This window comes from Augochlora pura, chromosome 4 (assembly GCF_028453695.1).
Source record: "Augochlora pura isolate Apur16 chromosome 4, APUR_v2.2.1, whole genome shotgun sequence".
In the NCBI taxonomy this organism is placed as follows: Eukaryota; Metazoa; Arthropoda; class Insecta; order Hymenoptera; family Halictidae; genus Augochlora; species Augochlora pura.
The window spans coordinates 7,936,449-7,962,873 of record NC_135775.1 but is presented as its reverse complement, the minus strand read 5'-3'; the positions used below and the strand labels follow the sequence as shown (position 1 = coordinate 7,962,873).

The window sequence follows — 26,425 nt, the reverse complement described above, 5'->3', positions numbered from 1 at the left end:
TGGCCGAAGAACGAGAATCATGTTTACTCTCCTGGATCCCCCGATCCTCTATATACGACTCCTGGACCGGTGTCTAGTGGGAAATATTTTCTCCGTGAAAGATGCTTGCGGGGCCACTATTGGTTTTGCGGTTTCACGGCGGCATCCTGGCTTTCTTTATCCCGGTACGTGGCTCGTTTATACGTGCGATTCCGCTGCTGTACAGGATGCTTCAAACGAATGGGTCTTCCGATAATTAACGCGATCCATTTCCGTTCCTTTCACTTTACGTTGCGACCACGTGTCAATAGACATTTCGTTCCGATACCTTTACTTTACAAAGTAATTCGTTGTCCTACCCGGAGAGATTAAATGAACTATTCGAAGAATAACGAAAAGTTTTCGTACAAATTCATGAAAGACGTGTCACTGATAATATTGGATATTAGATAATATTTCGCGCCTTCGTGTACGATAGCATAAGATACGGATAATATGTTCGTACGTGATGGGGTTAGAGATTGTCAGGTAGACCGCAGTAGGCGAAACGCTGAAACTCGTTCAGACAGGATTATGCTGATCCCTAAAGAGGGGCAGAAACTTCCTAATTTCTCAACGAGATTTTTCTATTAGCGGCACTCGGGAAGAGGGTGGACGCGCGAGAAAGAAATGCCGGGAGAAAAGGGGCGCAAGGATAACTGCGCGCGAAGAATGAAAGACGGGGGGAGAATTTTCAAGTGGGTCGCGACGAGGGGCGACGACAACTTGGGGGAAGTTAGAGCATCGGCGGCGCAGGGTAATTAATATCAGTTAAGCAGGAACTTGGAAGACGCAATAAGTTAATAAGCAGGGCCATGAAGTTCAGGACGCCGATCCGGGCCCGTCCGGTTCCTGCGGGGTCGATCCGACACGTTTCCCATGATCGCTATCCGAATATGAAGGTTAATTAACCGCGACCGAAAGATTTCCAACCTACCACCAAAGCGTAGCACTCAAAAGTAACGATGCAGCGGGGATGGTGAACGCGACGAGACCATAAACCGGAGGAGATCCCTTCGTGGGACCTGACAGTTCGGGCACTCTTGCCTGGATCCTCGTCACTACGGAAACCTTCGAAAGCAACCGAGAAAATCGGTCTACAGAATGGACGTTCCCCGACAGCACGTTTTAGACTTCACTTTCTTTATCATACATTGCCTTTAAATTATCTATTCCTTTCCCGTCTCTTTTCTCTGCACGTTTTCTTTTGTATAGTTTAATATAATTATCTCTACTATGTACAAACTTGTCTTTATCCCCCTTATTTCCTTGCTTTCGTTATTTAGAAACCCTCCGAAAATTCGTTGATTTCGTCCCGAATTTCGCGGATCGAGGTATAAAATTGAAACGAACCGAAGCTAAACGCTGCGGCAGAAAATTATCTTGCCGCAGAATTTTCGGTCCCCTGACAGAGGGTTTCTTTGACCGCATCCGCGAAACTAATATTATGAGTAAATAATATCGCAAACAAATCATTCGATGGATTGGTTTTCGAGCGAGCGCTGCCGGTGATGTTGGTACGGGGAAAATCGTCAAAGTGCATTTGCGGTCGCGCGGATCTCCAATTTCACGGGGATCGAACGGCACCGGTGATCACCGCCGAGGCAGCCAATAATCGTCGGCCGCCTAGATTGGCGGAACGGACGTGTCGCTAATAGGTAAACAGCACGTGCATAAATACGGCGGCCAAGCGGCGGGCGCGCGATTGTCGGGGCCGCGGGCCTGCCAGCCCGTAGATGTACTACCGAATCTGCTTTCCGGCCGAACTAACATGTAACGTATGATCTGCGATGGCGTCGAGGAAGCATCGGGGGGGGAGGCTTATACAAGAGCTCGCGCCAGCTTAAGGCGGCTAACGGGGTGTTTGCACGTCACGTTACACGAACGCCGCGTATCGTGACGCGACAGGGAACGCGTGGCTTTAAACCATCGCATCGGTCCGATTCAGGCGAGGATAATTACGGTGCCGCGCGTCAGTGCCGCCACGATTTTTATTCCGGCCGGAGCCGCCCCTCCCCCCGCAGTAAACGTCGTTCACGATTTTGTCGGCCGATTTTTCGGCCATGCGCGCTCTCGCGAGGGCAATGAACCCTCGAACGACAACTTCATCCGTCACACGCTCGCTGTGATCGCTGTCTTGCATTGATTCGATGATAAACATGAATTTCCACTAAACCGCCTTAATACCTCAATAATTTTTTAAGGCCATAATTACCTGGCTAAGAGCATCGCAATAGTATTTAACACCCCGCGGAAGAGGATTTATTGAAATTTCGAAAAATGTTTGACATTACTTTTGCAAATTATATTCACACTTTTCCAAATTAAATTCACCCTTTTAAAAATAAAATTCATCCTTTCGCAAATCGAATTGTTCTTTGGCTGAATAAGCTCTTTTACTTTGTTTTCTGGAATTATTGTAACGAAAATAAATTGAAAAAAGCTCTCGTGTCACAGTAATTTAATGAAACAAAGGAGAAGAATTTGATTTGCAGAAAAGTAGAATTAATTTGCAAAAGGGTGGATAGAAAGCCTTGAATTGAAGGAAATGAAAAGGTAGAATCTTATTAAAAAAAAGGATAATCTCACAGAAGGATGAGTTGGAGTTACTAAGGGATAAATTTCATTCCTAAAAGAATGAATTTCCTTTTTTAAAGAATGAATTTCGAGTTATAATATTATTATGACATTTTCGGAATTGAATGGAGCTAATTGTATAAATCATTCGCGACTTGAGAATCTATGGTTCGACAGTTACAGATACGTGAAAATGATTAAAATAATCCGCGTCGCCTCAAGCGTCAAAGATGATGAAAGGATTAAGTCGCGACAAGAATCACGACGCATCTTCCCCGTGTGTTATTCCGCAGGCACGAGAGTAAGGAATTGCACGACGCCGGGAATACTGTATTAGGACTTTCGAAGCTATTAGGTCGGTAATCCGCTTCCTCGAAAAGTTTCGGGGTCGACGGTCTCCCCCGATGGAAGGAACTCTGTCAGGTGTCTCCAAGCTGTATACCCTTGTTAAAGGTTTCGACGCCACCGAGACGAGGGCATTGCTATTCTAACGTGCAAATCTCGAGGATTTCAATTATACTTACGATTGCCGAACATTTTGTGGCCCCTGTTTGACTTCCGGTTTGAGCGGTACCGCCGAAACGTCTGATATTATCGTTACCTACTCCACTTCGCTCCTCCGTGAGCTGATTCGCACAATTCTCTTGCGTATTGTCACTTGCGACGTAGACGTTTCCCGTCGAGTACCCTGTCGATACGCTTCTTTCTTCTACTGAAACTATCTGCTCCCTGATATCTGCAAAATTAACAATTTCTCTTGACCATAGTTTCAGAACCTTCCTTGATTCAATCTCCCTTCAAAGTTCTCTCCGCTCAGACATCCCCTCCAGGTAAATTATCTTTATTACATAATTTCCAAATACAGTTGTGAAAGAAACTTTCCATCTTGAAAAGTTAGATAAAACGTAAAAGAAATGAAAGAACGAGAAATTAACTTCGCAGTCTGCCCAATCTTTCGCGTTATCTTTTTGTATACGCCCCGATCTTTACACGGACGCGCGTCTCTACTGCGCAGTCACAGAACGACTAAATTAACGCGTCGAGAAACCTTTAATACAATTTTGAAGGGCTGAAACAGATTCTTTGGCAAAACGACGGCTACCTGCGTGATGCAGCACGGCATTATTGGTGTCCCTCTCCTCGTCGCATTTTACCTGTTCTGCTGTTAATCTTCGTTCTTTTCCTTGGGAAACTCGCAATCTCCTTGTCCATTTATTGCACCGTAAAGGGGACGTAATAATAACTGTGGTTCGCACGAATCCTTGGTTCGTTAATGCACCGGCCATCGGGTAAACTAGGTCTGTGCAAGCGGCGCTTAAGCGTCCCACGAACGTTTCTCTAAGCGAGTGAAATCTGCCCCCGATAATGTAACGCAACCGTTCCGATACCCTATCGATCCGAGTCGAAGGAGTCCGTTTATGGGCCAGCAACCGTGAACCACGGATCGAAGTGACATTAAGGAGGCGTGAAAGGCACGCGCAGGATTTACCCAGCTTATGGGCTCTAAGGCGATGTTTGCACGTCAGCTTGTGTACACCGAGGCTTGCAGCGGGCGGACACGCGCGTATCGCCATCGATAATTGCTCGCCCACACGTCCATTAATTAGTTCGTGTTCGAATGTCCTAATCCTATGGATTCGAAATCATTCGACGACTTGCGAGGAGTTCGAAGCGTTCGCCGAAGTCTCGCTCTGTCCTCGAAGGATTTGGAATTATCTCAAGGGGAACGACTGGGGAAGCGGTTGATCCCAGAAGGGACTGTTCGTTCCACGTTAACGATATTCGAGGGCTTAAACTGGCATGGACTCTAACTTCCGTGTATTTCTATCGCGGATCGGGGCGAATGGATTCGAGTATCGTCGGCGAAAGAAATGTCGTCGGGCAAGAAAATATCCTTGGATGAGGGCCACTAATGCACAGATAAGCCGGGAACTCCGAAGTTAATCGAAATAAGGGTAGGAAACTTCGTGGACCCATTACTCGGTGTGGTAGTTTCTTGCGTTTTCATCTCGGAAAGTTGTCGCTTTTAGGGCCACTTGACTGGGACGCAAGAAACACACACTGTAGTTGTATCACTAACGGTGATTTATCTTTATTAGCGGGTTGTGAATCGGCTAACAGACCCCAGGCGGATATTAACGACGCTAATGTGCGTATTAATATCGTGCACGGGTCTCGGCTCGAATTACTTTCCGATAGCTTTTACGCGCGGCTCGCGTCGTGCCTCGTTAATTTCTATAATCCAATTGCGGGGCTTGTACATCAAGCTTTTTTCATTTCTTCCGGAATTATTCTGCGATCGCGGTGCCGTTTTCTAAATCGATTCTCGTTTCTTTTTTTTTTCAGTGGCCCTCGTCGAGAGTATTGCAAACGAGTTTAAAGTAACGAGCGCAAAGCGGCACGTGTTCCGATGAATGACGACGCTGATTGCATTCGGCGACGGACGAATGGACCGAGGCTTTTAGCAAGAAAAATGTTGGAGAACTTTCTACGGTGATCAATCTATGTTTACTCTAACAATCGACTTTCCCTTAATAACCGATTAACGATTGCTCGGGGGAGCCCCTATAATTCTACGACCTCCAGAACCTAATATCCCGGCTAACGAACCAACGATGTATGGGCATCGTAATCCCAGCTCATTGATTATCCGATCAGTGTAGAGTTATTTACGTAAACGTTGCTCAGCCGCCGAGGATTGGCCGGGTGTTACACCCTAGAGACTCGGCCGCGCGACGCATTGTTCGAATAAAGTTTGTTGAATAAACCATTTCGAATCCGCAGCACTGCACCAGATTCGTCCCAGATGCCGATTACTAAATGCTACGCGATTCTTTCAATCAAAGATTCAGACCAATCTCTCCCAGCCGAAATTTAAGCTAACGCATCGAATAATTCGGCAGAAGTCCAGAGTCGACAATAATTAACGAATCACTAAAGGAAATTTAATTACAATTACAAAGAGTCTATATTAATTATAACGATTAGACTGTGGAACTTATGCACTTATGACAAAAATTAATAGGTCAAATATAAAACTGTAATTGAATTATATTTCGTTCAACTTATTATGGCTATGAAAACAGGAAAAACATTTTCAACTATTGAACTTGCGTCATTTTCTGTTTTAACTTACACAATTTTTAGTTCGCATAAAGATTCACACGTAGCATGATATTGAAGTAATTTATCTTTTTTTATCTCTGTATAAAATTAAAACATATTATTGTGTTACATGTATCTAAATTTGAAAAATGAATTAATAAATCTTGTTTCTCTCATTTAATCTTACATCAGACCCCAAATTGATGGTACGGATTACTCTCCGAAAAAGACCCGCGAAAGACCTCTGCTCTGGATTTAGGGAGCAGTTTGCCCGTCGAGAGAAGCAAGATGTATCCGACGAATTTTCGTCAGGAAACAAACAGCTCGGATCCGTGGGAAGCCGAGACCGCGAGTGGATTTCAGGGAGAGGATGACGAACTCCGCGCGAAAACGACGAAGTCATTAAGGCGTGTCGAAAAAAGCAGAAGACAGCGGAACACAATAGACCGGCGGGCTGGCGGGACGCGGGACGCCGTCCGAGGATTCATCGTCGCGAAGTCGTCGGCACGATAACAAACCCTCCATTGAATAGCGCGCTTTCTCTGGGGCGAACCTCTTGGAACACCATCGACGAAATGGAAGATATCCGGGAGAGTCGGTAAGCCGCACTTTGTATTCTAGTGTATCCTCGGCGACCTGCGACGCCGCTCAAGAATCGACACGACGCCGTTTAATGCTTTTAAGCAGGATACATTCCGGTAAGGACCTTTGACACTCGAGGTCCCATCAGATTCGGGCTTCGAGACGAATGACGCGCAGTGATACGTTTTCCCAAAATGTTGGCCTATATATAATAAAATATATCGATGCGAAGAGCTTCTTCATTAAGAATCTCGATTATCCGATCCTCTAGTATCTAGTGGTACATGTTTCGCATGTAATTAGCTTAATCAAAGGCAATACATATGCAAACCCATTTACTGCACAAATCAATGAAGATTAAATCTGGAACTATAATTATGTAACTATTCTATTATCCGAACATGCTCGTCACACTACTTAGCTTGCATAATCGAGATTACGCTGTAGTATACATCTTAGAGCATCAGGTGTCATTTGAAATTTTCAAATATCTGGTTACTGTGATATATGTATAGACCTTAAAGGTGATAACATATTTAATGCGTCAAACTCAGGTTTATCTTTAAAGGAACCACTTGTATAACATTTTCCCGTTAAAATATATATTATGAAGATAAAGATTGCACATAAGTAACGCAAACATTTTTTAATTACATCTTGCGTTTCCCTCCTTAATAAAACGTTGTCGTATTGTAATATAACAGAAGAGAGAAGTGATAGAAATCGGAAGACCCATTCTAAAAACATTTTTCCCTATTTTTAAAATAGAAATCCGTGAACAATATTAAAGATGTTGAAAATGAAATGATTACATAAAATTTTATATTTTAATTATGTAACTCGAATGAAATGAAATAACTTGTCTCTCGGTAGGCGAAACCTATTGTACATTAAATGTCGCAATTAGATAGCGAGTTTCATACATTACAGCAAACATGTTTGGATAATAAAGGGAACTATAAAGACGTGGCAATCGACATACTAATCCTACTAAAGGAAAATTTACGTTCTTCTCAATCCTTCATTTTCTACGATTGATTCTACACGTTTTCATTTTTCATAAAAATCGATTGTCCGGTAAACATAGTTTTAATCAGGAACACCAGTATAATCGAATTCTCTTTATTCAACAACAGAATATACTATCTCAATTTTTTCCCGATCTACTGTGACGATTTTACTATGAAGTTCCACGATCCCTCACCGTCGATCCTTTGTTAGCCAACTAAAAAACATGAGGCATGCCGCAACTGCCTGTAATTAACTTCACTTTCCGATACCATTAACGCAGATTCGATCAATCCGTTTTCACCGATTCGATCGATCCTTGTTTATGTCAATCGTACGCGATAACGACCGGCTACGAGCAAATTCATCAATTATCGGACAAAGTGATAAATAGGTTGTGGATTTTGTCGTCGATACAGACATCCGCGAGTTAAAACGTTAAAGCGCAAAGACAGAAGCCGAAACGACGCAAGAAACGCGAAACTATACAATACAACTTTTCCCTTAAAATCTCTTGAACAGCTCCATGCAGAATCGATGTGTTTAATCGACGATCATCAGATCCTGTTCTAACAAGGAATCGACTTCCTATCGTGACAACACAGGAACGGTTCCTCGCTGGTTAGACCGGTGAACGTCCAGGACTGATCATTGCAAATTTGAGTGAACACTGTGACCTAAAAACAATACGATCGAATTACGTAACCATTTCAGAATTTTTTGTCAAATTTATTACCTAAACCTACCGGAGTCCAAAAAAGTGGCTGATACATGATGTTTTGTAAAAATGACAATACTATATTTATTCGAACTTTTCGACGTTCTTATTATAATCTGAGCTTGGATTAGAAAATTTATTTGATTATTTCGTGTGAAAGAATATTCGTAATTTCACCATTTTTTAAATAAAAACTATCTTAAGTCATTTTAAGCGACACGGTATAGTGTTAATAAATAAAGGAACAATTTAATTTAGAACGCCGTATTGAATTTTGTAATCGAAAGAAGGGAACAACGGACTCACCTGCAGATTTTCCACGTGTCCCTCTATCGCCTCGCAAATCGTTTGCGGCATCCTGTCTTGCGCGGTCTTTGCCTATACAGAATTTCTATTTACTCTGATTCAATTATTCTCAAAGCATTAACGCCAACTATTTACTTACCAGAGCGACGCATAATGCAACACATTGCTTCATCCCTTCATTGTCACACGTGACGTTCAGCTGAAGCGACCGTTCGATGATCGACTTCGACGTCCCCACCGGAAACACACCACACTTGCACGATCCCCTCTCGGTCGATTGTGGCCTGGTACAATTAATGAAACTATTAATCGACGGAGATTGAGTCAGTAGTACTCTATAAACGAACAGTTCGCGTTCTCTCAATAGTGGCTAACGTGTCGAGATTGACATAATAAATTCAATCTGATTGTAGGATCCCTGGACCTAGCTCTCAACGGATATGTCTTTGTTGTGTGAAATCTGTGACAGTCGTGATGAAAAACGATAAGAAAGCAGAGTTAAAAGAAGCAACGAAGATACTACATGGATAGTGTCACAGACAAATCCGGCACAATAGCAATCAAATATTGTACAATACAAGAAAAAATTGTTACGTGGTGAATGGAAGAGCGATGAGCATCAGCAGGAAGCACAGGTGTCGATCCATGGTGAACGAAATCTCGGCGCACAATTTAATTACAAGATCGCTGTCGAAAGACAAACGTGCACGCTGTGATTCTCATTTATATGTTTCAGGAGTACCCCCTTCTCATTGTCTTTGAAAAGGAATCGCATATTGGCTGACACACGTGCCATTATCGCATACCGAGCGGCCGTATCAAATTTTCAATCGATAATTTACGCCTGTGGTCGCGTTGTAATGTGAGGAAACGGTGAATCCGATGTCGGCGTTCCCCGACTCGCAATCGTAGCAGAAATATTTTTAAAGGCCAATTAAAACAGTCTAACAGTCTTGAAGAATTTAAAATCAAATTTATGCCACTGTAACGTCTGCTAACTTTTTCAGTATCTCTCAGCGTCCTCGCAGCGTTCTCTGAACAGATAACGAGAGTTACCTGGTCTTTTTCAAAGTTAGTACCACGGAGTCGTTTCGACAGTCTTAAGAAGATCATTTCTTCGTCGTTTGTATGCCGAGTATAATTATTTTCAACTCAAACGCCGATCCATCACGTCCACGGCGGAGGGCCTATTCTCTTCAGGCAATTTCCGAATCGTAATTACTTTCGGCGGCTCTGCGAGGGACAATTGCGCAACTCGCCGGTAGAAAAGAATGAAAAATAAAAATCAGTGAAACAACTGCGCCAGCTTGAATCACAAGTCCGGGGAAGTCGGAACGGCGATGGTACGCGACCGAGGGTAGCTCCTTGAACTGCGAGAGGGTGAAAGTTGCTCGCTTAGCAGTGAAAACTTGGAATGCTCTTTTCTTTGTGCCGAGTCAAGAGCAATGCAGGATTATAAATGAACAAGTAGTCGCTTAAAAGCAAAGTTAGAGGAGACATTGAGTCGGACGAATATCGAATGGCGCTAGCGGAACAACTGCGAGTTGAAACGCTTTCAACGGGGACAAAAAAATGTGGAAGGATACGTTTTAATTGAATAAGTCCGCGAAATGTCCGATCGGGGAACAATTAAAGGATCGATGCAGTGGGCATGACCTCCGACTGTATCGAGGTGTATCTTGAAATCGAATCTACGCATATAATGCATTTTGTACACAAATAATTAATGTAGATGGACAAAGTATGGGATAAAGTACTGAAGACAAATAGTGCTATTTGTGTTATTAGTAAAATTTTTATGAATTTAATATTTTCAAAATATGTGGATACTCTATGTGATATACTGTGAGTTTCTATCAAGTTGTGTTGCAAAAAGAATTATTCTGCAATCTTAAATTGTATTATCTATTTTATATCATCTTCTGTTAATATTATTAGCTTTTAGTTATTAATTTAAATTATTGGGATAATTGCAAGTGTTGACGCGGATAATTTATGCCACTTTAATCATAAGCTGCCATGCTCACTTACATTTAGCGCCACTTCATGTAGTTTCAAAATGTTCAAACTGTTAGTCAACACTTATCGGTAGATAAATCATACATCGGATGGCGCTATCATAGAATTCTTACAGTGATGTAGATAATACAGTCTGCTATTCTGTCGACGATTAATAATTTTCGTCACAAGCTTGAGCGTTTTGTCGCTATCAAAGATCAGAAGTAGAACAGAACTTTTGAGAGTTTGGATAGTATCATAACCTCTCAATTTCTGTTTCCCGCCAAGAATTTTAGAGTAATTTCTATTGTCAATTTATAACTAAAAATGACTGAAGAAACAAACGATAACGAATTCATGTTAAGACCAATGAGTTGTGAATTGAATCAACTATCTATGCCTGACGGATCGGCAATGTTAATGCAAGGTAGTATAGTATAAACATTTTTAATTGCTGTCTGTAAGTAACATTTGCATTTTAGGAGATACAACAGTTATTGCTGGTATTTATGGACCTATAGAGTCCAAAGCACAAAAGATGATGTATGATAAAGCATCTGTGGAGGTGTCATATGCACCTATCAAGGGTGCATCTAGTACGTATAACAAAGTTAATTGCTGCAATATGCCAATATTTCAATGATATACTAATTATATTTTTTAACTGTTTAAGAGGTTGATGACAGAGTGACAGAAATGCACATAAAAGAAACATGTGAAGCTGCAATTATTACAACATTTCATCCAACAACATCTATATGTGTAAATGTACAAGAATTAAATGATTCTGGAGGGGTATGGCATACTTCAACATGTTTTGAGAAAGTTAAACGTTAAAATTTTATAATAACAGACGTACATATATTTTTTAGCTATTAAGTTGTATACTCAATGCAGCTTGCTTAGCACTTATTAATGCTGGAATTCCAATGAGATTTACTATTGCAGCAGTTAGTTGTATGATAGAGGAAGGCACTGAAAATATCATTTTGGATCCTGATAATACTCAATTACAGGTACAACCATACAGATCTATACATAGTTATAAATAAGGTTATTTTAATATATTGTATCTTATTTGTAGAATGCTAGGGTTCAATTTACTTTTGGATTCGATAGTATGAATAAAGATGTTGTATGCTGTCATACTGAAGGCCGTTTTACACAAACAGAGTTTTTTGAAGCAATGAATAAGTGTAAACAGGCTAGTCAACATGTATTTGATTTCTACAGAAACCTTGTAAAAAAGTATGCAAAAGCAATGTAACATTTCTACATTTTTCTGAAAAGTGACTTTTAATTTTCCCTATCAATTTCATAAAAAATTACACCTATTTCAATAAAATTGCAATAACATAAATTGCAGGGATCTGATTCACTCGGATCCACATTAGCGGAGTTTCGAACCTAGGTGTTCCATGCCAGTATTATGTTGTAGCAGTTCGTAATGCATCCGCAAGTATTGTGGCGCTAATTGCAGTTTGAATCTGCGTGCAATGAAATTGACTCGATCATCGGTGTGTTTGGTTTGGTTTTTAAACCATGTGACACTTCGGTTTATTGATATCTTTCACAACGATTGGTGCAAAGAGTTTAATGTTGTACTTAATACAATAAGAAATTAATCAATATGGAGAAATTAAGTTTTCCATCAGAGGAAGTATTGAAACAAGCTATCATGGAAATTAAAGAACCATTATTATTTCAACGATTGTTACAAGATTCAACAGGTGCATACACTTGGAAATTGTTAGATTGGAATTTATCTGAGCTGATCGAAAAGTTCGGGGATGCCAAGTTACCATTCCGAATTGGTTATAATGTTAGATCGGAGGTAAAGTATTAACCTCTTCTCCATGGATATTTTTCATTCGTATATTTAATACATATATTACTATTATAAGATTAGATATTTGGTTTTAGAATCCACAATGGGAAGTGAACTGTCCCGTAATATCAATGACATTATCAGAGTTCATTAAAACCATAGAACTTAAAGAAGATGAGAAGAAATGGTACTATTTTGACTATAAATACATGAATGAATGGTTCATGGATAAACCAGAGATAATAGAATCTGTGAATTGGAAAAGATTTGGTTTTGAGAAGACAGGTAATGAATCTACTCTTTGGATAGGAAGTAAAGGTGCACACACAAATTGTCATCAAGATTCTTATGGCTGCAACTTAGTAGCACAGATTCATGGAAGGTAATGCAAGTAAAGTTTTATTTGTGTACTTAATTGTTGTGCGATTATTTCTCAGTAAATAAATTATTGCAGGAAACAGTGGTTACTATTTCCCCCAAGTGCAACCTATCTTCTTCATGCAACAAGGATTCCATATGAGGAATCAACAGTGTATAGCAAGTTCAATTTCTTTTGCCCAACCAAAGAAGATGAGACAAATATATTAAAAGTAATGGATAAGCCAAAATTAGTAACACTTGAACCAGGAGATGTTTTATTTGTTCCTGCAGGTTGGTGGCATTATGTGGAATCATTAGAATTTTCTACTAGTGTCAACATATGGCTACCAATTGCAACAGATAATGTATCAAGAGTTAAAGAAGCTCTTGTGAAATTGGTAATAGCCAGAATTGGTGAAGATATTTGCAAGGAATCTAAGGAGACTCACGATTCCTTATCCGATTGCATGAAACTGGTAATATATGAACAAAAAATATACGAATATTATTGTATATAATAAAATAGTTTCCTATTTTAATTAAAACTTTATTTTACAGTTGAATTATGCTCTTGGAGAATGTAAAAATGTAAATAATATAGAATTATCTCATAAAAAAATGAAGCGCACTGCATGGACAGCAGCAGACTTAGCAGAGAAGTATCCAAACTATGTCAAGCTGTTAAAAGAACTTGAAACATCAGAACTGAAAGAACTTTTGACAATAAATAGAGAAAGATTTCTTGAAGATGATACAGAATCATTAATGAGATCCACTTCTGACTTAAGCAGGAACACTAAAGAAACCACAATTCATAAATTAACACAAGATGTTGTAAATGCATTATGTCATCCTGATGTTATTAACAAAGTGTCAGACCTACTTCTATCTTCATAAATGTACATATTTAAATATTTTTTTTATTATAAACTGCATAGAAATAAAAATTGGGTGTTTTTATTGTTGAAAAATTCTGTAATCTTGTAATTCCATTTTAGAATAGTTATACAATAGTTATGGGATAGTTTTAGTGTAGTCTTAGGGTAGTTTTACCCTAAAGATAACCTAAAAGGACCCTAGAACTAACCGAAAACTACCCCAAAACTATTTTAAATCTATCTTAAAACTACACTAAAATTATCCTAAATCTGCAGTAAATCTATTCCAAAACTTCCTCAAATTTATCCTAAAATTGTCCTGGTAGCACCTTGGATGTACCATAAATATACCCTAAGAATATCCCGAAATTACCCTAAAGATTCTTTGAATCTGACAGACCAGAATTTCTTTAAAAATTACATTTACACACTAGAATGGATCGAGCAAATTTTTCACAGATAAAAGTCTTTAACTATTTTAGGGTAATATAATAATTCGCTGTATTTTTCCCATCAGAGCATAACAGTTCGTTACAGTCTTCCTACATTCTACCTACCAGAACACAATGCATTTCACTGCATTCTACCAATCATATCACAGATTCAGTGCAAGTCAAAAGTCTCATTTTATTTGGATATGGTTTTTGAATTGAGAGATTGCTTTATGTTGACATACTCCTGTATACCATTAGTGCATAATTTGATTCGTTCCTATATACGATAATAATTTTCTTTGTTTTAACTGGTTGACGATTCACTAGAAACAGGATCCACTGCGGATTGGGTAAGCAGGGAAATGATAGAGGGATGTGTGCGCCATCTTAGAGAGTAAAAAAGCGTGCAAGAGTGGGTTCCATTACTGCATTGCATACTGTAACATGGAGGTGACTGCTGTTTACTTACGCCCTCTTACTGTAGATAATGAAAACAAAATCAGCTGATCTTGTCTTCGAAGCGTCAAATACGTATTTATAAATAACGTGGCGTACGAGTGCGTTCAGTGTTGAGTTACTTTTCAGTAACGAAACGTCAAAATGGTTGATATGAAAAGTAATGTGAGTTTCGCTTGTCAGCGTTGCCTGCAACCGCTGCGGCTAGATCCAAGTTTCTATCATCTTGGAGAGCACACGTTAGCAGAACTTTCACGTAGGTAATTTCTATTTTGAACTACGTATATGATTTTGTAAGCGATTTTACGCTTCAGACGGCATTTTCTGTAATGCATAGCAACATTCTCAGCTTCGATTACGATTGCAGATACTGATGAAAACATGAAATAATTGTTTTACATCTATTTCCATATTTTCTACTGTATTATAATCTTACTATTATTTTATAGTGCTTCCAACAAAACATGATTTGATAATTAATATCAATAAGTAATGGGACTGTTAAGAGAAATACAATATACAATTTTGTTCACAGTTCCCATACAGCATGTTGTGGGAGAGTTGGAACCTCAAAGTGGAAGTATGGAATATCTTGTTCCTCCATTTAAATTAACAGAATCTGCAAATGGTACTAATGGATTCATGTTAGTTGGTGATTCTGGAGAAACAGAGAGTCTCAGTCATCACTTGAAGGTACTTGGAGTTTGTGTAACTTGCTTAAAAAGTAGTAAAATAATGTTTATTATTTTTAGGTGCGGGCTACACTGTTTGATATTCTTAGCAACACCAGCTCTGCTGATCATCCACTCTGCGATGAGTGCACTGACAGTCTCCTATTATTACTGGATCAACAATTAAGGATGACAGAAGGCGAATGGTCAGACTACAATGAATACTTAAAGAAATTTGAAATAGAACAACAGCAACAGGGTCATGAGGATATTGAGATGGAGACACTTACGAAAGAACTTCAAGATGTTAGATCAGAGGAAGAGAGAATGATTAATGAATTAGAGTCATTGAAGAAAGAGGAAATGGCAACCAGGAATGCAATAGGTCAACAAGAAAGCGAAAAGGAAAGATTGCAAAGTGAAGAAGAAAGATATTATAGGGAATATTCAAAACACAAAAGAGATCTCATATTAGCTGAAGATGAATGTCACAGGTAATTATCACAGTATAGTTGAATTTATTATAGTATTTTCCTATTAACGTTACGAATTTGTTTAGTCTGGAATGTCAACTAGCTTATGCTACATCTCAGCTGGAGAGACTGAAGAGAACAAACGTATTCAATGCTACATTTCATATTTGGCACTCGGGACATTTTGGAACTATAAATTCCTTCCGTTTAGGTAGATTACCAAGTGCTCCAGTTGACTGGAGTGAAATAAATGCTGCCTGGGGGCAGACAACGTTATTATTAACAGCTCTTGCGCGAAAAATGAATCTCACGTTCAAGCGTTTCCGTTTGGTGCCATTTGGTAATCACAGTTACATAGAAACATTGGACCAGCATAGAGCACTACCTTTATATGGAAGCGGAGGTTTTAAATTTCTCTGGGATACAAAGTTTGATGCAGCAATGGTGGCTTTTCTAGATTGTTTGCAACAATTTAAAGAACAAGTAGAAAAAGGTGACAGTGGATTCTGTCTCCCATATAGAATGGACCGTGGAAAAATAGAAGATTCTGCAACAGGCAACTCTTATTCTATCAAGTATTATTATTTACATATAAAATACAGATATTTTTAGTTAAAATTCTTTTAATAATCATTCCACATATTGTGTTTCAGAATACAATTTAATTCAGAGGAACAATGGACCAAAGCTCTAAAATTTCTTTTAACAAATTTGAAATGGGGTCTTGCTTGGGTTAGTTCTCAGTTCACAAAAGATGATACAGAGAATTAACTTAATGTCTCTTTATCTTGTGTTCATCCAGCCTTAACCATATGTCTCTTTCACATTCACTTATGTACATAGTTGTTTTTTTGTAAATAAACTCAGGTAAAGGTTAAGCCTTTTATTTACTATTCTTCATTAGTACTCATTCCAAATACTGTTTAGGAGAATTAAGAGTGTGGATTAAGAGCAGTGCTGAGGTTTGTTAAGGAGAAACCAGGTAACAGCATAGAGAAAACTTGGAGGACTTTGAACTTCCTTGGAATTGACGTATTGTTTTACTTCAGGTATACTCATTTCCACTATTTCAATTAGTTCACCTTCAGAAGCAGCACCCCCTCCTTCAATTTAACAAATTACTTTATACAACAAGAAACTTGAGAAGTCTCTTTTCATGTATTTTATTTAGCACTATAAGCTTAATGTACGTGCCACAGCCAGTATAATGTATATAAAATCATTCTAGGATAAAGCTATATCTATTTAAATTACATTTATATTTAACAATAAGCTTACCAGGATGAGTGCGCATTTCATCTGTAACTTCTACATAAAAAAGTGTGTTTTTGTACACTGAAGAAGCCGTGTATCTGTAATAAATTTTAGTATGAGAAATCTAAGAAATGGAATTACCAATATATATTGTATCGCATGCAGAACTACAACATTAACAATAGCACACCCAAAAGTATTAATAAGTTGCATATCCTCTGCCGGTGCTTCGTAGCCGCATTCTTCCCTGAGTTCGTCCCTTGCAATTTCGACTAGTGATTTATCTTTATCCACGATGCCAGCGCAGATTTCCAAGGTCAGGCCCAATTCGGGTGGATATTTCTCAAGGTCAACTGGCCCATGTATTTCCGGAAGAACAGTGTAGAAATACGCTGGACGGAATTGCCTAACGAACACAAGTTTCTTCCGACTAGTGTTGAAAATCAGTATACTTACGCCGTCGTGGACTCTAGCCGCATCCCAATCTTTCTTTTCGCCATCTTGTTGGTAATAAATTCGAACGGGCCTTATCCATGGCGAATTAGAAGGATGATCATCTATTCTCATATCTCGCACATTGAGCATCTTCTTTCGTACAATCTCATTTTGCTTTTCTTGCGACGTGACATTCATTGCTTTCTTCTTATCTAAACTGGTTCAGAGTCCGCCAATCGACCCAGCAATAAACAAGCTTACTGCACTGTTCTAACACTGATTACTGTTTAAGATGCGAAACTCGCGGTTATGGGAACTAGTTTCTTTTGCGCAAGCGCACAGTCATCAAACAAAAGTAATTTTCAAATCTAAAATGCTAATGAAAGCATTTACTAACGGAAATATTTATATAAAAGTACGAGTATATAAAATCACAATACACAAAGTATCGAAATAAAACCGATTATATAACTTGTTTGTATATTGTATTCGACAAAAAGGAGTTTATATAGTTTCATGTTTTAAACATTGGTGCAGTTTATAATTTATTGCTGTTGATCCCAAAAGTTCTCCTCTTGACATTATCTGGTGAAATATAGGCAACGATAGAGATATGGTTTGAAAAAAATAGGTCAACTTGTGTTCAATGTCTTGCAAGTTGAAGACGCGAAAATGATACGTTTTACTTACAGTTTCTGACACCGCACTCCAAAACTGTAGTCGGTAATTTGTCGACGTGACGTCGACTATAAGCAACGACCACCTGAAGATGCCGCCCACTGCTTCAAATCCAACGCGCAGGTCTGACTATATATCGAATGTATATCGAATATATCGAATGGAAGATTTCGTTCGGATTCTCGAAGGATTTGCATAGTGGTATCATGGTATACAGAATATCTATAATTTTTAAACATCTATAAATCTACAACTGTTTATTTTAATCCGTTACATATTACAGTATACTGAACATCTACGTACGGAACGGTATTTCAAGTTATTTTCACAAAATGATGGCAAAAACGAAGACAAGGTTTTGAAGAAACAAGAATCACAGTGGAGGACAAACGTATTGTTGTCATCAGGTCCAGATTGGTAAGTAACTTATTGCATGATGTTGACTACTCAGTGGCCTGCGGATTGTTATGCAAAATCAAAATTGTCTGTTGAGATTAGTTGTTCTTCCTTTAATCACTTTAATAGATTAGAAATAATGCATTGAAATTTTTTATATTTGTAATCGCGACTACTTTATTATGTTACAAATATGTAACATTTGCAATTTACTACTCAGTTATTTGTAAAAATATTGTCCACAAAAGACACTTTTTACGGATTAGAGTATAGTCTTGCTAGGTTCAAGTTTGCAAGATGGAATTAATTTATATCTGAGTGAAATATTCTACTGCCTGAGCATTCAGAATCATTTTAGTATTTGGTCGAAAATTGTGTGAGTAGGCAAAAATAAAAGCGTTTTTGAATCGAATATATGATTCTATCAATTGGTCTACAGATATGTGATCAATTTTACTCTTCAAAAAGCAATACTAGGTCTTATATTTGTCTGCATATGTCTCTTTCGAAGAAAGGTGAATTACCTTGCGTTTATTATATTCCAAGAAGTCCTTGTTATATTCGATTAGAGTGCTCAAGCTTTTCCTTTTCCCTTAACTGCCTCCTTCTTCTCGGCCTCCGGTTTCGGCTTCTTTTCTCGTCTGCCTCTTTTCTCCTTCTTTTTCACGGTTTCCGCCTTGATCTCGTCCAGGATCTCCTGCTGACGAACTTGCGTCTCTACGTGAATTACATCGGGCTTCTTGCGGGGTCTGGTGACTGCCGCTGGAGGAGAGAATTCGATTTCCATGTCGGAAGCGGTGGAACTGGACGCAACCGAAGCTTCGTCCTTGTTCTTCACGATCTTAAACTGCAACGGCTTCATTGGCTCGGACACGTGAGCCTCGTCCGGTGCCTCTTGCCTAATGGGGTACATTGTCACGTAATAAGTGCCATCTTTTCTGTGGATGTGGAGAGTCGGTGGGTCTTTGCCCGCTTGGTCGTCCTCCAGCAACGACTGGGCTCCTTTCATCGACGTGGCAGCACGTCCGCCAAGTCTCCTCGGGGATTTCTGCCGACTACTTGTTGCCGATTTACCGCGACTGCGATCCACAATCGTCGATCTTCCTCGTCCCATTGCTGCTCTTCCTCTCGCAGACGCTGATTTTCCGCGATCGCCAGCCCCTTTTCCTGCGCGCATACTCCTTCCACGATCTGCCGATTTCGTGGTCGTCATAGACACTGATTCCTCCGGGGTGTAAGTGTCTTCCTTTGCCTCTTGTAGCATCGCGTACAGGCCTCGACCTATGGCACCTGGTCTCCAGCCAATGCGCGGTTTCAGATTGCCTGGCGTGGACAATGTGTTCCACAGCCAGCCCATATTCGCAGGTACCCTCATACGAATGTCGATGCAGTCTCTGTGCCCATAGTTGATGCCCGGATAATGGTCCCCAATAAAGTAAACATACCGCATTATCCTTTTGCTAGGCCTGATTGTCTTATGAACGTCTCTATCGTAGTCTCCCCCGGCGCCCCCTTTTTCACGTACCGTCACCTTGCCACGTCCTTTGCCGCGACCTCCAGCCTTTCCACCTTTTCCTTCGCCATGCTTCTTCTTTCCGCGCAACGTCCCACGACTCGCTTTAGACTTCAACGACGCAATAACTGTACTCTGAGCACCGTCCACGATTTCGGCGTCCGTTTTTTTCCTTGATTTGCACATGGGCTCCCCGCAAGGGCCAGTCTCAAGATCCGTGATCCCAATCGTTGAAAGGTCGCCGCAGTCTCTATCGCGAGATCTGTCGCCCTTGTCGTCGCCCTTCTTGTCGTCCCTCTTCCTCCTGCCGGGAGCTATCGGCGCCACGTCCGGCAAAACTGGTATAGCTTCTCGCACGATTCCTAATCGGGGTGGTACCATAACGGCTCCCAGAGGAGCTGGCGGAGTGTAATGCACTGGTGGACGATCATCTATCGATGCAAGCACTGAAGTATTACACGGCGCCGCACAAGAAGGCTGCGATATGGCTTGATGTATCGAAGATTGATCTTTTTTCTTATATTTTGGCGGCGGTTCCTTCGGAACGTAATCCTTGTCGAGGTCCCTACCGAAGTAAGGGCTCTCTGATGGATCCATCAAACCGAGCCCCGCCAGGCCCGGCACCTTGCCAATAGAGTCCACGAACTCCTGCGTTTCTTTGAAAGCTCGAATCAGACAGTCGATCCCCAAACACGGTTGCTTCGAGCATTTGGCAACTCCTGTGTGCCACATTTGCGTGTCCTTGCCGGCGCAAGCACAGGCAGGCTTCGGTCCCGTTGACGTGAAACGGGGCTTGCAAGCGTCGAAAATAGCTTGCTGCTTGGACTGCGTCATTCTCACCGGCACAGTGCCACCGGAACACCCGCAGCTCGAAAGCTCCGTTTCTCCGCCGCCTTCCAAACGAATCGTCTTCTCCTCGCACCAGGTGTAGTCGGCGTCGTAGTCGGGCCATTTGTACTCGGGGGGACTTAAGTAAATTTGCTCAATGTCCCCGCCGCCTCTGAGCCGCGAGGTGGCGCAGTCCTGCCTCTCTTCCATCGGAGTTAGGTAATCATTGACACAATAAGTATTGGACAACGAATCGTCGACGGGTTTCGGCTGGTGCGTCTGGAACGCTTTGTGATCCCTCAGCTTCATGCAGCAGGATTGCTGGCAGCCGGAACGGCATTCCATCGGATGAGTCGATCGATCAGTCGGCTGACAGTGGCAAGTAGCCTCATCTGGGTATGTTCTATACACTAATTCTCGGAACTTAGGATCGTTTAGCTTCTCGGCCGTGGTCAGCTCCGTAAAACCGGGATTGCTCATCGAAATGTGCGGCGGAGAGTCCGGCCGCGTCAAAGATGTCTTCGTGGTCTCTTCTTTCGTCTCTATTGGCTCGAGATACGGGCATAGGAATTTTTGAATCGGCGAGTCCTCCAGCATAAATGTCTTTCCGTTTAGGAGGAAGTGTTTCACGATGGAGCTTCCGAAACAGGATAATCTGAGAACAATGGACACTTTGCCGACCAGTTCTCCTCCCGGGTCCATCAAGTCGAAGTCGCTTTTTGCTACGCACGGCGAGGACAGCCCGTCGGATTCTTTTCGGATGTTTGAAACGTAGGTGCACATGCACGCGGGCAACGTGACCTTCACCGTACCCAACAGATCTCTGGTCTCTTTCTCAGAAGATCTGATGTGATACACTTCTAGGCGCAAGGGCGCGTATCTTATGGCTCTGATCAAACTGCTCGGTGACTTGGCGAAAAGGCACGATTTGCCGGATTTGAACACATTCGAATTTTCCGCGGATTCACTATTCTCCGTGCGATTATTGCGCGGATTTTTCGGAACACTCAGCTCGTACTCCGGTAGATCGGAGAACTTTACAAAAATCGTTAAAGCCTGAACGTTCACATCGGGTCGTTCCGGTTGGAAGTTCACTTGATCGATGAATACCTCTAGCATGTACAACTGCTCGTCGTTCCGAGCCTGTGCCTTTCTTTTTGTTGTCGATAATCCAGACATTCTTGACATTACACAGGAATTTGGGGAAGAATCGAGTAACGCGAATATTTGCAAGAAATATCACTGGCTATTATACGCCATTAATTTTGTGATAAATTACCAACAAAAATTAACCTATTCCGCGCCGAGACCTCGAATCGACTAATTTCGTGTCAAATGTATCATCTAAAGTTACCATGGCGACGTATCGCAGGCAAATTAATACGGGTTCTATAACCGATGTTTGAATTTTTTGTTTCACTTTTTACCCTTCTTTTTACCACCTTTGTCTCCCTTTTTCCCTCCCTTTTTGCCCTTTTTTTGTGCAGCGGGGTCGATTCCCTTCAGTTCGTCCAACGTGGTCCTGTCAGGGAACTGCGAGATATCCTTGTCGAGTCCCTCCGGGTGATAACTAGGTGGCACCAGTCTTCTCACGCAAAATTCTCGCTCCTTGTCCTGGTTCTTGAACGCGAAGAACTGCGGGTGCAGCTCGTAGTGTGTCATCAGTGACCTACCGAAGCAGAGAAGCTTCAGTTCCATGTCCAGAGTTCCTGATTCGTTGTCGCCGGGGTCGATCAAGTTGTACGTGCCCTTGACCACGAACGGCTTGGGCAGATTCTCCGGATCGTTCTGACTCATGGCGACTTGGTCGCAAAGACAACCGGGCAAGGTTATCTCGGTCTCCGCTGTCGGATAAGTGTCTCCCACCCGGAAAACGCCGACCATTATCATAGTCGACTGCAGTTCCCGTACCAGTTCCTTCGGCTGCATGACGAACATGCAGCTTCTTCCTATCATGAAATGCCAAGTGCAGCCTTCGTCCTCGGACGGCGGTGGTTTGTAAGAATAGAAGTCCTGCCGGGTGATTTCGAACACCGGGAACTTGAGGAATTTGATCTTTATCGCAATAGGAAATTCGCCGATGTCCTTCATCTTCCCTTTTGTCAGGGTCAACTTGTGCACCAGCATCTCGACTATGTAGATTCGCTCGTCGTGACCGCCGAAACAGGACATGTTGATCGACGACTTTTAAGGTTATCGGCACGGAATAGGGGGTTGAGAAACGCGATGGCGTTGCTGGTGATTTCTGCTACATGAAATTTTGGCGATTTTTTGCGAAATGTGGTTAACTTGATAGATGATACATGACGATCGAATTGCGAGTAACCTGAATTTACGTGTGAACAGTCTGGATTATAATTAGGGGTGTCGTCTTTGTTATTCTTCCAACGTTTTTACTACTCAGCATATATTTTTCCTCGACAATAATTTTCAAGAAGATGACTCCCTTGGCAGCAACACCTTGTTTCCGTATCGATAGATATCCCGTCATCACATACGGGTAAAAACCATCGAGGTTCAGTCACGTATATCCCATCTACTGTACGCGACTCCACGGCGATTCTTATTCCATTGCCAGTTATTACTTAGCTCCCATAGTAGTGTATACTTAATACTACGGTGTGAAACGGACTGCTAGAACCGTTACGAAAATCCGAAGGAAAGCCATTCTCCTGTCGGCATTCTTGGATACCCATCCGCCATTGGTGCTCATAAATTTTCGTTAAAAAAGAAGCACGATGTACACGCAAGGTAAATCATTGTTTCGCCAGTAGTTAAGGTTTATCCATAGCTTGAACGAATCTCATTGCATACCTAGGTATTTCACAAGTATATTATTTCAACTAATAGTTGTATCGTAGACGTAGAAACCTAATTCGAATTTTTGGAAACTCATAAGGAAATTGTGCACCGTGGTGAATACATATTGTTTATAAGAAGTAGACGATCTTTCGGAGATGTTTTTCTCGATCTCAAAGTTTCGTAAATTGATGAATCCCTTTGTCTGGACGAATGCCTTAACACCGCAACATTGTCGACGTCTCGTCGCTTCTCCAGCTTCCATTTGAACGTGTCTAAAGCAGTCGGAGCTTGAATTGCAACACTTTATCCTCGAAAAGCCTTCAACCGGCTCACCGACCGCTAATTCCTTTCTCCGTCGTGGCACGATGGACCCTGTAGCTCGCGATCCTCGACGCGATACCGAATAAAGTCCATCCTCTTATCCGCGGCGGGATAGCCAATCGATTATAAGACCCATTGAAAAGCCGATTCATTCTCCACGCCTATGACAGGCGAGCGACCGCGGATTGAAGAAGTTCGGCCCCGGACAACGGGGGAGCGATGTCGAAATAAAACTTGAAAAGACGGCCTTGGAGCGATTCGTCCCATTCCGTGGACGACGCGGTTTCGGTGGCCACCGAAAGCGACCGCCGGAGCGCCGGCGGACACCGGCGGACACCGGCGGACACCGGCGGGCATCGGCGGGCACCCGAACACCGAGGGCCCAAGTATGCGCTAATTGGTACGGGCGCGCGCACGCACACACGCCCGGCAATTCTACATAAAAGAAGAAGAGATAGCGCGCGCTGGCTCGGTGGTTTCCGAAGCGGTAAAAGGGGGAAAGAGGAAGGTAGATACTGTGAACGGCGTTTTGGCCCCTGGCTCGTAGGACGCTGGAAGCCGACCGGGCAGAAGTGAAATTCCGGACCGGGCGACACGGCGGCTCGTTAAAATGCTTCTGGGGGTTTCGGGCGCGGGACGGTCCAGGTAATTGGCGATTAGCGATTAAAACGAATGGACGTCTCTTTCCCTCGCCGGGCCTTCTATCGCTCTCTCTTTTATATCCTTTCTTCGGGGTTCCTTCGTCGCGCCGCGCGAGGACAAAGTAACGTTTGGCAGAGGACGCTTTTATCGGCTGGCCCTAGAGAGTCAGGACCCCCCTCCTCTCCGGCTCCCCGGCGGGGAGGGGGTGTCCTCGCTCTATCTCATTCCCTCGATTGGCCGATTTAATCTCCTGCCCGGTAACGATGACACTCGACCGGGCCTCATTTTCAAGCTTCTTTCCCGCGCGGCCGGACCCCGGGAATGGCGTCTTTAATCGTGCGACTTGAAGCAGCAATGATCACTTTCCGGACGAGATTGGGAGCCGTTTCTTTCTTGCACCGGTCGCCTGGGAATCCGAGCGCCTCCGGGGCCACACGAACGGTCACTGGCATCCGTATCACCGGAAATAAATACCGAACCGGTGGGCACTAATTCGATCGTATTTAGCTGCCCCGCTCGGGTACCTGGTTAACCGGGGACACGCTCGTTAAATACTCTCTTAATTACTGTTTACAACCCCGATTATTAATTTCAGTATTTCGGCTGTGCGAGCCGACGATAACAATTTTACGAGCGTCGCGACGGGAACCGCGGACGACTGGTTCTCGTCGGCGTACCGAGTGTTTCAATTAAAATTAACAGCTCAACCGATCGTGTTCGAAACGTCACGCGATGGCAAATTGCTTTTTTAATTGAAATCGACCCACAAATCGGAAACACTTTCTCGGAAGTCAAAGCCGTACCCGCTCGAATCGCCGGTAATTGCAACTCGTTTTACGAGAGCCGTTTGTCATCGTGCCAGGTGTGCAGACCATGAATCGTTTGCTTATCAACAACGGTAACTTTATTATCTATTTCACTGTATTACTCGCAGTTATCGGTTGATACCGAAATATTTTTGTGGCGCTGAAGGTATACTCTGCGACAAAATAATGTTTATGACGGCAGTTGGTATTAACCTCAAGATTTCTTTTACTTTAAGTAGAATTACAGACTTCGAGTTTTGACTGTGCAACTGAATCGGCAATTGCTCGATATAAGAAGCTGTAGGGGAATATGAAGGATGTATACTTAATTGTAAAATATGAGAGCCCTGTGTATAACGTGTTGAAAGCTCATTGATATTTTCTTGACACCGTTTTTCATGCGAACGGCAAACACTAAATCTATTCTTCTTTTGATACTTTGTATTCTCGAGGCGTATAATAATAATATGTAAGAAAAGATAGACAATGAATATCACGGCAAAGTAGAATTTTTCGGCAATATTTTTAATTAAATCACCACCGATACGAATGTGTCAAATCTTGCTACGTCGATTGAGACGTATAATTCCCTTGCGTCTCATGTCAAAATTGAATTTGCCGCCATAAGTTCTCGAACCCAAGGATATAAACAGCAAAGAAACGGAAGGCCTAATAGAGAAATCGCGGGAGGGCGATGTCCTTCTTGGGATAACTTGGGTCGAATTATAAGAAAAGAATAGAACGTGCACGTCGGTCGTTTACATAAGATCCGAGAATTTCTTTGTTCGCGAACGAGGAAGGGTATCGGCGATCAGAATTATACAGCGAGACCGTGGACTCGAAATTAAATGGCCGCTTAGAGGCTCCCTGGATCGACCATTGTGATTTGCGATTTTTACCACGGTAGCGGTGCCGGAGGCGGCGAGGTTAATTTGCCTTTCCGCCGATAACCGTTATTTCGGTATTGCTCGAAAGCGGTTACCCTTGTCCCGAAGGAGGCCTCGTGGTATCGTGGATTAGTCATCGGGCTAATCCGAGGCGAGCGTTTGCACGCGCGATCCGTGTCAAGCCCGGTGCCTGCGTTATACGTCTTCCCGGGATGTACCCATCGGCTCTTGACCCAAATATACGGTCGTGCGATCGGTTTCCTTTTGCTAGAGGACGCGTGGCTGCCGAACGGCGTTCCGGTGGAAACGATGATCGTGCTCGAAAACGGTCCCACGACATTATTTCCTGCGCCTCCTTGCCACCAGTCGAGTAGTCGAGCAGTCGCTCGGCCGCCACGGTTCTACGTACTTGTTACAGTGCACCGCCGCGGAATACTGTTCGGGTTCATCG

At 42.1% G+C, this 26,425-nt stretch overlaps 7 protein-coding genes across 9 annotated transcripts; 3 read left to right on the top strand and 4 right to left on the bottom strand.

Moving 5' to 3' along the window:
• Positions 1–6,922: 6,922 nt before the first annotated feature.
• On the bottom strand, positions 6,923–9,024 carry LOC144469018 (uncharacterized). The gene is made up of 4 exons (XM_078178867.1): positions 8,909–9,024; positions 8,454–8,598; positions 8,315–8,386; positions 6,923–7,967 (listed from the first exon to the last, which is right to left on the bottom strand). The coding sequence occupies exons 1-4, from the start codon at positions 8,959–8,961 to the stop codon at positions 7,860–7,862; spliced, it is 378 nt and encodes a 125-aa protein (XP_078034993.1). The 5' UTR covers positions 8,962–9,024; the 3' UTR covers positions 6,923–7,859.
• Positions 9,025–10,449: 1,425 nt separating this feature from the next.
• On the top strand, positions 10,450–11,724 carry Rrp46 (exosome complex component Rrp46). The gene is made up of 6 exons (XM_078179236.1): positions 10,450–10,739; positions 10,795–10,908; positions 10,986–11,107; positions 11,185–11,328; positions 11,397–11,560; positions 11,679–11,724. Exons 1-6 carry the CDS (start codon positions 10,640–10,642, stop codon positions 11,704–11,706), a joined length of 672 nt encoding a protein of 223 aa, XP_078035362.1. The 5' UTR covers positions 10,450–10,639; the 3' UTR covers positions 11,707–11,724.
• Positions 11,725–11,788: 64 nt separating this feature from the next.
• Hspbap1 (HSPB1 associated protein 1) lies at positions 11,789–13,597 on the top strand. 2 transcript variants are annotated; one of them, XM_078179233.1, is made up of 4 exons: positions 11,789–12,146; positions 12,236–12,522; positions 12,595–12,976; positions 13,059–13,597. In XM_078179233.1, the coding sequence occupies exons 1-4, from the start codon at positions 11,943–11,945 to the stop codon at positions 13,395–13,397; spliced, it is 1,212 nt and encodes a 403-aa protein (XP_078035359.1). In that variant the 5' UTR covers positions 11,789–11,942; the 3' UTR covers positions 13,398–13,597. The 2 variants fall into 2 exon arrangements, with proteins under 2 accessions (XP_078035359.1, XP_078035361.1); XM_078179235.1 differs by having other exon boundaries at positions 12,007–12,146; positions 12,222–12,522.
• Positions 13,598–14,268: 671 nt separating this feature from the next.
• Atg6 (Beclin-1-like Atg6) lies at positions 14,269–16,204 on the top strand. 2 transcript variants are annotated; one of them, XM_078178863.1, is made up of 5 exons: positions 14,269–14,524; positions 14,804–14,961; positions 15,021–15,433; positions 15,499–15,987; positions 16,066–16,204. In XM_078178863.1, exons 1-5 carry the CDS (start codon positions 14,413–14,415, stop codon positions 16,181–16,183), a joined length of 1,290 nt encoding a protein of 429 aa, XP_078034989.1. In that variant the 5' UTR covers positions 14,269–14,412; the 3' UTR covers positions 16,184–16,204. The 2 variants fall into 2 exon arrangements, with proteins under 2 accessions (XP_078034989.1, XP_078034990.1); XM_078178864.1 differs by having other exon boundaries at positions 14,427–14,528.
• Positions 16,031–17,528, bottom strand: LOC144469017 (uridine diphosphate glucose pyrophosphatase NUDT14). The gene is made up of 3 exons (XM_078178866.1): positions 16,857–17,528; positions 16,691–16,764; positions 16,031–16,515 (listed from the first exon to the last, which is right to left on the bottom strand). The coding sequence occupies exons 1-3, from the start codon at positions 17,297–17,299 to the stop codon at positions 16,358–16,360; spliced, it is 675 nt and encodes a 224-aa protein (XP_078034992.1). The 5' UTR covers positions 17,300–17,528; the 3' UTR covers positions 16,031–16,357.
• A 356-nt stretch (positions 17,529–17,884) lies between these two features.
• LOC144468353 (uncharacterized) lies at positions 17,885–21,695 on the bottom strand. The gene is made up of 3 exons (XM_078177765.1): positions 18,700–21,695; positions 18,083–18,234; positions 17,885–18,001 (listed from the first exon to the last, which is right to left on the bottom strand). Exon 1 carries the CDS (start codon positions 21,693–21,695, stop codon positions 18,750–18,752), a length of 2,946 nt encoding a protein of 981 aa, XP_078033891.1. The 3' UTR covers positions 17,885–18,001; positions 18,083–18,234; positions 18,700–18,749.
• A 237-nt stretch (positions 21,696–21,932) lies between these two features.
• On the bottom strand, positions 21,933–22,688 carry LOC144469325 (uncharacterized). Its single transcript, XM_078179462.1, has one exon. The coding sequence runs from the start codon at positions 22,686–22,688 to the stop codon at positions 21,933–21,935; it is 756 nt and encodes a 251-aa protein (XP_078035588.1).
• Between the last annotated feature and the right edge of the window lie 3,737 nt (positions 22,689–26,425).

Excerpts from the sequence above, each read along its gene's own strand:
- LOC144469018 (XM_078178867.1), bottom strand. The coding sequence starts at position 8,961 with ATGGATCGACACCTGTGCTTCCTGCTGATGCTCATCGCTCTTCCATTC. Across the intron at positions 8,599-8,908 it reads ATCGCTCTTCCATTCACCAC|GCCACAATCGACCGAGAGGG; the intron begins GTAACAATTTTT and ends TAATTGTACCAG. Across the intron at positions 7,968-8,314 it reads GACACGTGGAAAATCTGCAG|GTCACAGTGTTCACTCAAAT; the intron begins GTGAGTCCGTTG and ends TATTGTTTTTAG.
- Hspbap1 (XM_078179233.1), top strand. The coding sequence starts at position 11,943 with ATGGAGAAATTAAGTTTTCCATCAGAGGAAGTATTGAAACAAGCTATC. Across the intron at positions 12,147-12,235 it reads GTTATAATGTTAGATCGGAG|AATCCACAATGGGAAGTGAA; the intron begins GTAAAGTATTAA and ends ATTTGGTTTTAG. Across the intron at positions 12,977-13,058 it reads TATCCGATTGCATGAAACTG|TTGAATTATGCTCTTGGAGA; the intron begins GTAATATATGAA and ends TTTATTTTACAG.
- LOC144468353 (XM_078177765.1), bottom strand. The coding sequence starts at position 21,695 with ATGTCTGGATTATCGACAACAAAAAGAAAGGCACAGGCTCGGAACGAC.
- Atg6 (XM_078178863.1), top strand. The coding sequence starts at position 14,413 with ATGGTTGATATGAAAAGTAATGTGAGTTTCGCTTGTCAGCGTTGCCTG. Across the intron at positions 14,525-14,803 it reads CACGTTAGCAGAACTTTCAC|TTCCCATACAGCATGTTGTG; the intron begins GTAGGTAATTTC and ends TTTTGTTCACAG. Across the intron at positions 15,988-16,065 it reads GGCAACTCTTATTCTATCAA|AATACAATTTAATTCAGAGG; the intron begins GTATTATTATTT and ends ATTGTGTTTCAG.
- LOC144469017 (XM_078178866.1), bottom strand. The coding sequence starts at position 17,299 with ATGAATGTCACGTCGCAAGAAAAGCAAAATGAGATTGTACGAAAGAAG. Across the intron at positions 16,765-16,856 it reads CAACTTATTAATACTTTTGG|ATACACGGCTTCTTCAGTGT; the intron begins GTGTGCTATTGT and ends AATTTATTACAG. Across the intron at positions 16,516-16,690 it reads TGAAATGCGCACTCATCCTG|GAGGGGGTGCTGCTTCTGAA; the intron begins GTAAGCTTATTG and ends GTTAAATTGAAG.
- LOC144469325 (XM_078179462.1), bottom strand. The coding sequence starts at position 22,688 with ATGTCCTGTTTCGGCGGTCACGACGAGCGAATCTACATAGTCGAGATG.
- Rrp46 (XM_078179236.1), top strand. The coding sequence starts at position 10,640 with ATGACTGAAGAAACAAACGATAACGAATTCATGTTAAGACCAATGAGT. Across the intron at positions 10,909-10,985 it reads ACCTATCAAGGGTGCATCTA|AGGTTGATGACAGAGTGACA; the intron begins GTACGTATAACA and ends TAACTGTTTAAG. Across the intron at positions 11,329-11,396 it reads CTGATAATACTCAATTACAG|AATGCTAGGGTTCAATTTAC; the intron begins GTACAACCATAC and ends TCTTATTTGTAG.